At 43.0% G+C, this 12,371-nt stretch overlaps 1 protein-coding gene across 1 annotated transcript in view; it reads right to left on the reverse strand.

The window, feature by feature from the left end:
• Positions 1 to 559: 559 nt before the first annotated feature.
• Svep1 (sushi, von Willebrand factor type A, EGF and pentraxin domain containing 1) overlaps positions 560 to 12,371 on the reverse strand; it is a 170,883-nt gene continuing 159,071 nt past the window's right edge. Inside the window, exons 44-48 of the mRNA XM_052176534.1 lie at positions 8,677 to 8,847; positions 7,663 to 7,758; positions 4,567 to 4,662; positions 1,748 to 1,841; positions 560 to 926 (exon numbers count right to left, since the gene is read on the reverse strand). Coding sequence (XP_052032494.1) covers positions 905 to 926; positions 1,748 to 1,841; positions 4,567 to 4,662; positions 7,663 to 7,758; positions 8,677 to 8,847 — 479 coding nt within the window. The 3' untranslated portion in view covers positions 560 to 904. The remainder of the gene's footprint in view (positions 927 to 1,747; positions 1,842 to 4,566; positions 4,663 to 7,662; positions 7,759 to 8,676; positions 8,848 to 12,371) is intronic.

Here is a 12,371-nt window from a genome sequence, read left to right on the forward strand (position 1 = left end):
GGTATAATGATGAAAGTGGATGAGGTCATAGAAACTGTGAGGCAGCTTGGCTGTCTCCTGGGCAGCTGCCTCTGTCTCTGCTTCCTCCCTCCCTCTCTTTCTTCTTTCTTCTCTCTCTCTCTTCTTCCCTCCCTCTTCCTTCCTTCCTTCCTTCCTTCCTTCCTTCCTTCCTTCCTTCCTTCCTTCCTTCCTTCCTTTTTAGGAAAACCAGGAGCCACCTCTGAGAACTTTTTAGAGTACATTTACTTATAAATTGTGATCATTCCACCCCCACCTCCAAGTTGATGGAACTTTCCAAATGTGGAAAAGGAACCTCCAGGTCACCCTCAGCACCAGGACAGATTTCTCTGCAGGGGGCACTACATCTGGCTTGAATTCCTTTAATGAAGAAAGAAAACCTTTACAGCCACACACTGTGTAAACAAGACAGGACCAAAGGAGGGGCCTTCTTTATCATAACTGCAATCGTGTGCTATGCCAGAGGATCAGAAGGAAGTTCATGAGTTCTTTTCTTTGTTCCCTGGCCACCTTGGAAAAATGGCACTACCGAACAAAAATCTTATTTAGTAGCAAAATATATTTTAATGGAAAGTCATCTTTAGGTAATTGAATAAAAATGTATTCCAGGGGCTTTCCCAGCAGACAGCAGCGTATGTACACCTGGAGAGGATGGAGCGCGTCTGTTTAATATAACTTTTATATAGAAAATGCAAGCATATTTAAACAATGCAAATGTAAGAAAGGACATCACAAAAAATAACAAAATAGATCACAAAATTAACAAGTCAACCTCAAGCTTATAAAACACAACGAGCCCCAGCACCGTGTTGGTCTTTCTTGGTGTGAGTTCCAGGAGCTACCGGAAGGAGATGATTCTGCTTGGGAGAGGTGGTGGGGCATGGGGTTAAAGCCCGCTTCTCCTTTTCCTGAAGACAGACAATGAAAGAAAACATCAGAAAATCAACAGGTTCAAGAGGAAAGATGAACTGAGGTAGGGGGAAATTTTGGGGATGCTCATGGAAAAGGGGGCAACAAATCTTAGTCTAGTGGACACATCTGTAACAATACTTGTTAATGGATGAGGGGAAGGGGCTTGGAAATCTTAAAATATTACTAAACATTTTTATCAACTTCAATAGTTTTACTGTGGTTATGTAGTTCAAACATTGGTTGAGGATACTTTCCCTCCCTCCCTCCTCCTTCCCTTTCTCCCTCCCTCCCTTCCTTTTTTTCTTTCCTTTATTTCCTTCTTTGAGACAGGGTTTTACTATATAGCCCTAGCTGGCCTAAAACTCACAGAGACCCTCCTGTTTCCCCTCTGGAGTGCTGGGATTAAAGGTATGCACCATTATATCAGACCTTACTAGGACATTTTCAATAAACTATATTACTTACTTTGCATTTTCTGTATAAGAATATTACTTTTATCATTTGTGTAAATTTTTACTCACTTTTAGTATTTATGTATTTATTTAGTGTGTGTGTGCATGATCTATTTGTCCAGTTTTAGTATACATGCTGTTGAAGGACACTCAGACTGTTTATTTTTGAGATCTTGTCTTCCTCATCAATCCTGATTTAATTATTTCTAGCTTTGGGTTTGGGGACGGTTTAGAGAGACTATCGAGATAGCCTGTGGTTAACCAAGTTTACACTCCAACTAGAGATAACCTTCTAGCTCTTGAATTCCATCCTCCCACTCCTGAAATAGAGTCCAAGAGTTACAGCTCATCCTATGTTGTCTTACCTGGAGCAATCATGTCCTGTCCAGGCTGAGAGACAATGGCATCTGTTTGGTCTTACGCATTTCCCACCATTTAAGCAGGGAGACTGACAAGTAGCTGTGATGAAAGAAATGCATTCACTTAGTCAACACTTAGACTTCTAAAGATGTCACGAAGGCCCACGGGGTAGGCCTTGCTCTTTCTTCCCCCTGAGCTACCACTGACCATTCCTTACACACTTTACATCCATATGTGGCATCACTCCCCTCCCACCCCCCAAGCTGAGCTATTCCTCAGGTAGGGTAGGGGGAGGGGTGGGGAGAGGTTCCACACCAAGTCCTTATGTTAAGTTTCACCACGCTAAGTCAGCTTTACTGATCACATCAATCCCACTGGGTTCTGTCTTTCAAAATATTTTACTATTATTATTCTAATGTGTGGCTGGAACCAGTCTGGGTCTTAGTTCTGATCTAAGTGTTTTATATACTCAGTTAATTTATGGCTCTCTGGAGGGAGCCGGCAATAAACTCTAGGTTGACTAAGTCAGACAGCAGTTTACAGGAGAGTAAGTCTGTCATGCAGAATGCCGGAACAACAGATGAGGCTGGAGAGATGGCTCAGTGGTTAAGAGCACCGACCACTCTTCCAGAGGACCTGGGTTTGATCCCCAGCACCCATGTGGTGGTTCACAACCATCTGTAACTCCAGTTCCAGAGGATCCGATGCCCTCTTCTGACCTCTGGGCAGCAGGCATGCAAGTGGTACACAGACATATATGCAGGCAAAACACTCATACACATAAAACATGTGTTCAATAGTCCTTCCTGTGTGACCAGGAGATGCTTCTCATAATCTTTTAAATTAATATATACATATAAATTATATATATATACATACATATGTCTATATCTCATCATTAATCATAATTCGAGAACCATAATTAGGATTAAGATTAGTCACAAATGAAACTCTGAGAGAATGCCCAAAGATTTAATATGCAGGCATCTTTTTCCTAAGCCTACGAATCTTCATGTGCACAAGCCCATTTGTTAAAACAGCATGGGATCTCACCACTGATGAAAGCCCATTACCCACAAGCTCTACCTGTCAGGTGAGTCCTTACAGGAAGAAAATCAGATAGCCATCGGGGGAGGGCTGGCTATGAGTTTTACTTTAACACAGCAGGGCAGGCCCTTTCCTGGATGAAAAGCCTGTCCTTCTTAAAACACAGCTGTCTGCTAAGCAGGCTCCAAGGGCCAGGGATGAAGAGGAGACGAAGGAGAAGTGAACACCAGGCCTTCCCCTTGCCAAGGAAGAGTGAGAGTGGGCCAGCAGGATATACTTATTTACAATTTGATCATAAAAAATTAAGATGAGACAATCAGGATAAAACCTAACAAAAATTAACCCTGAGCATCTCAATCCGACTCCCCACAGTTTCCATTTGCTGGGATAAGAAAACATGACTTACCCCAGGGGCACGGCGCAAGGCGATCCCCGACAGGAGTCACTACTAGCAATATTCTCACATCTCAACCGCTCCCTCCCACTCATGCCAAGGATCTTCTGCTCAGCGCTATTTTCTCTCCCTTACGCTCTCTTCCTCGGTGATGCACGAATTTGTCTTCAATCTATATGTATTTGCTAGGAGCCCAAACTATCATGCCTTTTGGACTGCTACACTAGTGTGTCCCAGACTCCTCAGGTTCAGCTCCTTGCCTGGACACCAACCACCATGTTTATCCTAGCTCCTCTAGCTCAGTAAATGGTATTGCTTTCAATTCCTGAGGTCAGACTAGAAAGAGTAGAATCACCTTCCCCTCCCTCCAACTCCCCTCCAGTCAGATCTGTCACCTATCAAAGTAGCATTGATCCTCCTTTTCCAGATTCTCACAGAGTCACCATTTTTGATTATCATTTCTTTAGATCTTGTTACTTCTTGTCAACTATGTACCTATAATGTCTCAGCTAATCCCTTACTGCTGCCCAAACAACTTAAACAAAACAAAACAAAACAAAACAAAACAAAAAAACCCCTTTTATGCATATGTGTTGTTTGCTTGCATGTGGGTCTATGCACCCTGCACTTGCTGGGTACTCACAGAGGCTAGAAAAGGGCATTGGATCACCTGTCACTGAAATTACAGTCAGTTGTGAGCTGCCATGTGGAATTAGAAGTTGAACCCAGGTCTTCTGGAAGAGTAGCCAGTGCTCTTAACCACTGAGACATCTTTCCATCCTCCACCCATCACTAAGTATTTGTTTCTGCATGAAACCCTCCAGGGCTTCTATGCTCTCAAGGCTTAGTCCAGTGCCTTGAATTTGCCCCATACATTTCCTGATTCTGTCCATCTTTACAGCCACACCCTGTGTTTCCTTCATGTCAGAAGGAGCTGAGATTCAGTTACACAGCAGTCTGAGCCTATATGTTTGCATGCTCCATGCCTCTGAGTGGAATGATCCTCCACTGATCATTCATGTTGGCCTGGAAATGGAACTGAGAATCAACACGTAGCTACCAGATAGGATCCAGAGAAGAGGTCTTTTACTAGCCGGTGGGACTCAGTGGGGAGGGAGGGAGGGAGAGGCATTGTTCTGGAAGGATCAAGAACAGGTGCCAATGTAGATGGTATTCTTTAGTACATTTTCCTGAAAAGTGGTTTTTGGTGGTGATCCACTTTAGCTCGAGAAGTAGCCTCAGGACCATCTTGAGATGTTCTCAAGAATGGCTGACACCCTTCTGTCGTGATACCACTGCTCAGTCCAAGTTCAATCCATCTGTGTCTCCTATGGTTTAATAAAACTAAACCATCATGAAAACAAACCGTGGGAGGAAGCCTACCTGTATGACAGCGGGACCCAGTCCAGCCTGTGGGACAGTCACACTGATAAGGGGCCACACAGCGCCCGCCATTCAAACAGGGGAGTATGCAGATTGCTAAAAGAACAAAATGAAACAATAAAAAAGCATTAAAAATGTGTTGGAAAGGATTTGGTCACAATACCCATGTTCAGATCTGCTCAAATGTTCACAATCCATGTTGCTGGAGGAGAAACTTTGCAATGGCTCACTAGAGGATCTTCCCGTATGAGCCCCGCTTACTAATGAGTTATCACTGGGAAAGCACAGCAGGCTGGAAGAGCAATCCTTACTCAGATGTAACCACTGAGGCCCAAAGTGCTCTTTCCTAGAGGGCCCCTGGTCCTCGGTGTTTGCTAATTGCTTTGCTTCCAGTCCTTGTAAGCAGCACAATCTCCATGGATCATCCTTTGAAATTCCTCTGAGAACTGTGTAAAATGCCGCCTCGGGCTTTCTTCTCAGACTGCATGTGAGAAGGGGAGTTGGTTGCGCGGCACTGTAGGCTCTTGCCTGTAATATTTTAATAGGACAACTCCCTCTTCTTTCCCGGGAGCCGAGGACTGACACTGAGCATGTGGACTTGTTTGCCTTGCATGAACTAGGAACTGGTTAGAAACAGACTCTCAGGTCCCATCTCTGGTGGACTGAATCTGAATCTACATCTTAAAGCCTCTCCAAGATGCTTCTATGCAAATTAAAAGTATGTGACACCCTACAGAGGGGCAGGTAAATGCTCAGCGAGATAAGCTGGCTCATCCTGGCCCCCGTGGGACTACACCAGAATCTTTTTTTTTTTCATTCTTTTTTTTTTATTCGATATAATTTATTTACATTTCAAATGATTTCCCCTTTTCTAGCCCCCCCCCCCCCGAAAGTCCCGTAAGCCCCCTTCTCTTCCCCTGTCCTCCCTCCCACCCCTTCCCAGTTCCCCGTTCTGGTTTTGCCAAATACTGTTTCACTGAGTCTTTCCAGAACCAGGGACCACTCCTGCTTTCTTCTTGTATCTCATTTGATGTGTGGATTATGTTTTGGGTATTCCAGTTTTCTAGGTTAATAACCACTTATTAGTGAGTGCATACCATGATTCACCTTTTGAGTCTGGGTTACCTCACTTAGTATGATGTTCTCTAGCTCCATCCATTTGCCTAAGAATTTCATGAATTCATTGTTTCTAATGGCTGAATAGTACTCCATTGTGTAGATATACCACATTTTTTGTATCCACTCTTCTGTTGAGGGATACCTGGGTTCTTTCCAGCATCTGGCAATTATAAATAGGGCTGCTATGAACATAGTAGAGCATGTATCCTTATTACATGGTGGGGAATCCTCTGGGTATATGCCCAGGAGTGGTATAGCAGGATCTTCTGGAAGTGAGGTGCCCAGTTTTCGGAGGAACCGCCAGACTGACCTCCACATAAAGCCAGACACTCTGAAGCTAATAGAAAAGAAACTGGGGAAGACCCTTGAGGACATCGGTACAGGGAGAAAGTTTCTGAACAGAACACCAATAGCGTATGCTCTAAGAGCAAGAATTGACAAATGGGACCTCATAAGGTTACAGAGTTTCTGTAAGGCAAAGGACACCATCAAGAGGACAGATCGGCAACCAACAAATTGGGAAAAGATCTTCACCAATCCTACATCAGATAGAGGGCTAATATCCAATATATATAAAGAACTCAAGAAGTTAGACTCCAGAAAACCGAACAACCCTATTAAAAAATGGGGTACAGAGTTAAACAAAGAATTCTCACCTGAAGAACTTTGGATGGCGGAGAAGCATCTTAAAAAATGCTCAACTTCATTAGTCATTAGGGAAATGCAAATCAAAACAACCCTAAGATTTCATCTTACACCAGTCAGAATGGCTAAGATTAAAAATTCAGGAGACAGCAGGTGTTGGAGAGGGTGCGGAGAAAGAGGAACACTCCTCCACTGCTGGTGGGGTTGCAAATTGGTACACCAGAATCTTTGGACCCTAAGCAGTTCCTCACCGAAGCCGGAAGCCAGCCCCACATGCAAAGAAAGGAGGAGGGGCAGGAAAGACAGGCAGTTTTTTAAAAGATAACCTTTGGGAAAACCCTTGATTTGATGAATTGATCACACCCATCACTCATTTCCCTAAAAAAAAAAAAAAAAAAAAAAAAAAAAAAAAAAAAAAAAAAAAAAACCATGAAAAAGTCACATTGAATAAGTTTTCGAGTTGGCCTTGTGTTCAGCAGGGAAAGAGCTCAGCAGGTGTAACCTGACTCCTGTCACACCAGGGACTCAGCGTGGCCTCTCCACACATGAAACTGTTTATTCTTCCACACAAGGCATTGGAATAACACACTTTAGACAGCCAAAGCATTTAAAAGGCTTCAGTGAGGGCCATCCAGATAGCTCCATAGGTAAAAGCACTTGCTAAGCAAACCTGATGACTGAGTTTGATCCCCAGGACCCCTGGCAGAAGAGACCTAGCTCCTGGAAGTCATCCTCTGACCTGGCACATGCATGGGCACAAATAATAAAACAAAAATTCAAAGTAGCTATGTATACATCTTTGATAAACTAAGCATAGTTTAGGTAAGGATCAACATTCTGTTCATCTATTAAGCATTGTATAGATTAGGGCTTGTCTACTGCCCCTAGTTTCTTAATTAGCAGTGGCTTTCTCATGACTAAGAGCCATGGTGGGCTTACATGTTCCCTGAAAGACACAGTGCTCTGTGATGCCACACAGTTTTCCCAACTGTAGCAAAGGCAGTGGCTGGATAGCACTGAGCTGAGGTAAGGGGAGAAAGGGCTGTGACATGATCACAAAGCTCCTTCCTAAGAAGACTCCGTTGCTGAGCACGAAGAGGCCAGTGAGATGTCAGATGAGGCAACTGCACACTCAGGTGTAGATATTGTAGACAGAGCTTCTGCAGCCTATCGATATGTTAGAGTAGCCCTGTGCGCTCTGGTCCACTTGCAAGGATTTGAAGCAACCAGTTCTTGGGACAGCAGAGGCAATCCCCAGGAATTCTCTCTTCTAAGCCTGCAGCTTCTCAGCTAAGAGAAGGGGCCCAAAGCAACACTCATGGACAGACTCACGTTCTTCACAGAGACGTCCCATCCAGCCATCTGGGCAGGAGCAAGCGTTTGGGCGTTGGCAGACCCCTCCATTCTGACACGGGAACCGACAGACAGCTGGAAAGAGAGCAAGGTGATTCATGATTCCAGGGAATTCTGGAAAGCTGATACTGAAGAACAGGACTCATTTACCCGTCATAAATGATTCAGGCTTGGGAGAAGAGAAATACAATTGAACGGTAAGAAGGAATTTCAACATATGAGGAGAGGCACACATTGTTGGCTGTCACCATCCCACCCGCCCTCAACTTTATGGAGGTGAAATGGTCAAACGCAAACTGTACTGACAACTTAGAACTTGATTGTTTTATGCATGTATTATAAAACATGCATAGTCAAGCTAAATACCATTTGTTAGCACACATAATTGCCAGTTTTTTTCCCCTTTCCTCTCCTCCTCTTCCCTTCTTTTCTTCCCTGCTCCCCTTTTATTTCTCCCTGCAAATTTCAAAACTACAATATAATATCGATAACTGTAGTAGGAATGCATTAGATCTTCAGACTGCATTCGTCTTACTAACTGAAATTTTATATTCCCCGATTGATTGATGCTTCTTTCCTCAGTCCCTGAACCAATGCTGCATCTCAGGACTCTGAATTTGACCGATTTAGACTGTTCAGGATCATAGTTCTTGATTTTTAGCAAAAACTTTAGAATGAATAAAGTAACTGCGATTTCAAACAAACATGATGTCAGCAAAGTACAACCTTTAGAGAAATGTCCTTGGAGACCTCTTTATTACCTTTTTCCATTTTGAAGAAATGTGCAAGTTTTCAAAAATGTAAATAGGCAAGTCATAGAAAATGACAGACACAGTTGCTAAGTCAAATTTAAAGTCAAGGAAAAATCAAGGCAGCATGCATACTGATCATTGGTCGCATTGATCATTGGTTGTATTGATCATTGGTCATACTGACCTCTGTCTGCATCTCCCTGAAGCCTCACTGGGAAATGATTGTTTAATATTCCCTTACCTCTGCAAACAGGAGATGATGTCCATGTTCCGTTTTCTAGGCAAACACTCCGGAGGGAACCTTCTAGCATGTAGCCACTGTAACAGGAGTAGGTGATCATGTCCCCATATTGGTAATGGACACCTCGAGCAATTGCATTCTCTACATGAGTTGGAGGACCACAAGAGATTTCTACAGGAAGACACAGATAACAATCAAGCCTTTCCAGTTAACCCAGACAGAACACAGCCTTACCATGAAGACTGAATCAGGTTAAAGAGTGTAGAGAAAGCATAGACACAAACTATTTTCACCTGCGTAACATGTCTAGACTACTAGGAACTGAAGGAATAATCTGCAGCTTTAGTCAAGCCAGACGACAAGATAACTGGGTCTTTGGGATTCAAGTGTCCAGGCAGAAACCCAAGGGCATGGGGCAAAGAACGAGAGTGAGCTCTCTGACCTCGCCAATGATGTAGCTGCCAGAGAAGGCGGAAACAAAATGTTTATTAAATTAGTATGGGGGCTAAAGCACGGTAGCCTACCATTTCAGAGTAATTAAAGATCATGGATTATGAATTGTTCTGTTACTGCCTAAAACAGTGCTTTCAAGCCAATGAGTGCTCAATATGTATTTAGAAAAAGAATGGATGCTGATACTAGCCTGTGGCTAAGTTTCATGAAATTCAAGACCCCTTTTTGATAATGCAAAATGTCTCTGGGGATCAGTGTTAGATTGAGTAACCGTCCTTTTTTTTTCCCCTAAAGCTTTGTGTACTGTATATTTAAATCAAGATTATTATACCTACTTTTGCTTTGAAGATTTTTATAAGACATCTCAAGATAATTGTGGGGTGCACTGAGGACAGTGCTGAACTCCGTGTTCTGCTAGGTATCTAGTTAGTGCAAATGTTCACAGTATTAGTCAGATTTGGGAGAGGAGAAGATAAGTTTGTCTGATGTTTTTTCATTTTGTTTCTTTCTTTTTACTGAGAACAGATTATTTTCTCCTACACTATATCTTGATTACTGTTTTCCCTCCCTCTACTCTTCCCAGTTCCTCCCTACCTCCTCTCCTTTTCAGATCCATTCCCTTTCTGAAAAGAATCCTAAGAGATAACAACCAGATGCGACAAAATAAAATATAATAGGATAAAACAAAAGCCATCACGTTGAGGTTGGACGAGGCAGCTCAGCAGAGTAGAGGAAAGCCTGTGTATCAGAGTCGGAGAAGAAACCAATGCTAGGTAGGGAATGTCAGACACATGACAGAATAAGCTCCCCCTCAGCTGTATAGTAAGATGACATGCCATAAAAATATTAAGGTAAATGTAACTGTGCTTAGAGCTATCAAAGTATGAACCCCAAGGCTGGCTTACAGCACTTTGACAAGCAAAGTGTGGATTTCAGGTCACTTACATGGGAAATCGCCTGGTGTTTCTAACACACATTTCTGGGGTTTCTGACTTGAGAGCCTGCACTGGGCCTTACATTTTAAATCACCAGTTTGCAGGAATTAATATGAGAAGCAGGTAGGCAGGATGTGGAAGGTGGCTGCCTGGGCAAAGGAAGGAAGACGTCCTGTCTGACAGAAAAAAACGAAAAAGAGGCTGGAGGATTAACAATCATGGAAACATCTCCTCTCCAAGGCAACTTGTGATCCACTCTAGAATACTGACCGTCATCAGGCATGCACGGAGGGAGCATTTGTAACAAGCACACGTCTCTCCCTGCTCTTATTTCCCATGGCCTGAATGGTAAGCACCAGGAAGCCAAGAACCAAGGTGCAGATGCGTGGGCAGAAGGAGGCCGCTCGGCCTGATTCCTTTCAGGCAGGTGGCTTTAAACCAAACCAGAAAGCTAAAGAGAAATTCAAAGGAGTCTCTCTTCTCTCCCTTTTGCTAATGGTAGAGTTCTAAGTGTCTAGAAGCAAAATTCTAAAAATAGAATAGGGTTTTTTCTGGTGTTCTTTTTTTAAACCACTTTTAAAGACATTTGAGGTACTGGGCATTTATTTTTATCTAGAGAAACTGATTTATTCTAGAAAACAAACTCACAAGGTAAGTATTATTATTACTATTAACAAATGAGAACCCTAAAACTAAAAGAATGCTAAGGCATCTATGTAAGTTCAAAGTAAAATTCTGGAGGCTAGAATTCAAACCCAGTCATATCTTCATGTGCACATGCTTTGTTTCATTATTTGAAGTACAAGTGTTATGAAGATAGATATGCCTTCAGCAAAATATTGTTATGTTATGTAGTCTAGAGCTTTGCATGCAGTTAGACCCCACGAACATTTTTATTGACTGCTACTGATGGAGTAGCTCAGGCAACAAGGAAGACAAGTGGGTCCATGTTGGCTGGAGAGATGTTTAAAGAGGAAGCAGGAAGTGGTAATAGATGTCAGGAGATAGTCGGAGCAGGCTAAGTGTCTTCAGATTGCGGGAGGCAGTGTTTAGCACGGGTGGATTAGCGTGATGCTGGGCCAGCAGTTCTCAAGTTACAGCTCCTGGACCAGTATTCCTCTGCTTGCTTATTATTCATCACTGTGAACAAAAGACATGTCGGGAATGACCTAAGAGATGAAGGCCTTATCTTGGCTCATAGTTCCACATGGTTCAGTTCATGGTTGCTGGGTTCATGCTATGACAGAGAACTATAGGCATGAAACCATGTGGCAGAGGTGATCCTTTATCTCATAGAACAAGAAATTGAGAGAGAATGTGTGTGTGTGTGTGTGTGTGTGTGTGTGTGTGTGTGTGTGTGAGAGAGAGAGAGAGAGAGAGAGAGAGAGAGAGACCATCCATCCGGGGACAAGGAGCCTTCACGATTCTGCCCCCAATAACCTTCCTCCAGCCTGGTCTCACCTCCTAACGTTTCCAGTACTTCTCAGAAGACTGCCACTAGCAGGGACCAAGCCCACAGAACACAAGTAGATGAGTAACATTCCCTAATCAAACCATAACAATGTCCGTAAGCAGCACCCAGAAACCATTAGAAATTGATGTTTTCTGGCCTCATCAAAAAACCAGACTCAGAAACTGTGGGGTGGAGCCCAGTTATCTGTGTTTGGGCGAGCTCTTGAAGTTCTACTGATGCATGCTCAAGATTGAGACACACCTCAAGGCAATTTTTGTTTGCAGAAAGTACCTGTAGCCTATTAAAGGATACCACGAAGACTCATAATGTGGAGGAAAATATGTATTTTAAACTTGGTGTCTTGCTTTCTTTTAGAAGAACACATTTTGACACATCTACTCAGAGAATCCTAATCTCCTAGTCAGGGAGGTTTTAGCTTGGTCATTTTTTTTAATTCAATTAAAAAAATGTTCAGTACTCAAACATAATTGTTTCTTGTGTTAAACACCAATGCAGAAAATGGCTAACACAGTACAGAGGGCCCACAATTAAGTTACTTGATGGAAAATAACTTCCCGGGATGAGAGAGGTGGCTTGGAAGTTAATGAGCATCTACTGCTCTTGCAAGCCCAGGTTCAGTTCCCAACACCTACGTGGTGACTCACAACTACCTACAACTTCAGTTCCAGGGGATCCGATGCCCTCTTCTGACCTCCACAGGCACCAAACATGTACATGGCACACAAGCATAGATGTAGGCAAAACCATGCATACACCTGAAAACCCACAAATCCTTAAAAAATTGTTGTCTACACAATCAAGCATTAACATAAAAACAAAACAGAATCCCTAAA

This window comes from Apodemus sylvaticus, chromosome 3 (genome assembly GCF_947179515.1).
Source record: "Apodemus sylvaticus chromosome 3, mApoSyl1.1, whole genome shotgun sequence".
Classification (NCBI taxonomy): Eukaryota; Metazoa; Chordata; class Mammalia; order Rodentia; family Muridae; genus Apodemus; species Apodemus sylvaticus.